The sequence below is a fragment of the Salvelinus fontinalis genome, unplaced genomic scaffold (genome assembly GCF_029448725.1).
Source record: "Salvelinus fontinalis isolate EN_2023a unplaced genomic scaffold, ASM2944872v1 scaffold_0861, whole genome shotgun sequence".
NCBI classification, from domain to species: Eukaryota; Metazoa; Chordata; class Actinopteri; order Salmoniformes; family Salmonidae; genus Salvelinus; species Salvelinus fontinalis.
In genome coordinates this window covers 28,979-30,224 of record NW_026601070.1, presented here as the reverse complement: position 1 = coordinate 30,224, position 1,246 = coordinate 28,979, and the positions used below count along the sequence as shown (strand labels likewise).

The 1,246-nt window shown below is 41.1% G+C and overlaps 1 protein-coding gene across 1 annotated transcript in view; it reads left to right on the top strand.

Moving 5' to 3' along the window:
- The window catches only part of LOC129847475 (diacylglycerol O-acyltransferase 1-like), a gene marked incomplete at its 3' end in the record, with an annotated part of 21,456 nt that extends 20,210 nt beyond the window's left edge, over positions 1–1,246 (top strand). Inside the window, 6 exon segments of the mRNA XM_055915279.1 lie at positions 72–110; positions 234–275; positions 382–426; positions 599–711; positions 882–947; positions 1,159–1,246. Of these exon segments, the coding sequence (XP_055771254.1) occupies positions 72–110; positions 234–275; positions 382–426; positions 599–711; positions 882–947; positions 1,159–1,246 (393 nt within the window).

Below are 1,246 nucleotides of genomic sequence, written 5' to 3'. Positions count from 1 at the left end.
CACACACTCAAGTATTGCTCTTTTGTTGGATTTAGAGGAGAAATGCTAAGTAACAAATCATCTCTTCCCAGCTGTTCTTCACCCAGTTATTGGTGGCATTAACACAGCAGGTAGGTTTTCTACTGACATTGACTTATGTATAGTGACTACATGTATTTATTGAGAATAAGCACCTCATTTTATTTATGATTTGTGCTGTTTATTCACCTCATCGGTCTCTTATTCTCCTCCAGTGGATGATACCCATTATTCAGAGTTCTATGAAGCCATTGGAGGTAAAATAGGATTACTGGTACATTTATGATTTACATTTAAAGCATTTTTTGACTATTTTTCTCTATCAATACAATCTGTCTTTCTTCATTGATCCTGATTCTGTAGGATATGGACCTCCCTATGATGATGGAGCGTCTACTCAGACTAGCCGTAAGTACACAAGAGAACACAGGGGTAATGCGGTCATGGTAACATGGTTCATAGTACCCTTGGGCCTTGAGAGATATGACATATACATTGTATTGGGCCGTTCCGTTGTTCTATTGTTGTTTTATGTTGTCCTGGATACAGTATTATTCCCCTGTCTTCTCTCTCCCATCAGGTGCCCAATCATCTTCTCTGGTTGATATTCTTCTACTGGTTCTTCCACTCGTCCTTGAACTTTATTGCTGAGCTCCTGCAATTTGGAGACCGGGAGTTTTACAGAGACTGGTGGTAGGGGAAATGAATACGGTCTATTTTGTTACGTTACGTTGTTTATTGCCAGTATGTTACTAAGAGGGAGAAGAAATCATTTGAGATGTGCACAAGTAAAATATCAATAGCATGTCCCACTGTAAAATACATCACTTCACATGACTAGGAGACTTTCCCCTTTCTTGCAGGAACTCTGAGACCATCACATACTTTTGGCAAAACTGGAATATTCCAGTACACAAGTGGTGCCTTCGGTGAGTAGATGCAATGTATTCTATACATAGTATACTGTATGTAACATTGAGATGCTATAAATGATTCAATGGTACGGAATCAGTGGAATGGAGGTTGATACTGAGCAGAAATGTATTGAGGATGTATTGGGGATTTGTGAGCTGGTTTGAAGCTGCCGTGAGGTGTTTGATGATACGCGTCCTCCCGTGTTGCTCCCTCTCTCTCCCAAAGCCACTTCTACAAGCCCCTGCTGAAGAGTGGAGTCAGTAAGTGGCTCGGCCAATCAGCAGTGTTCCTGGCTTCAGCCTTCTTTCATGAG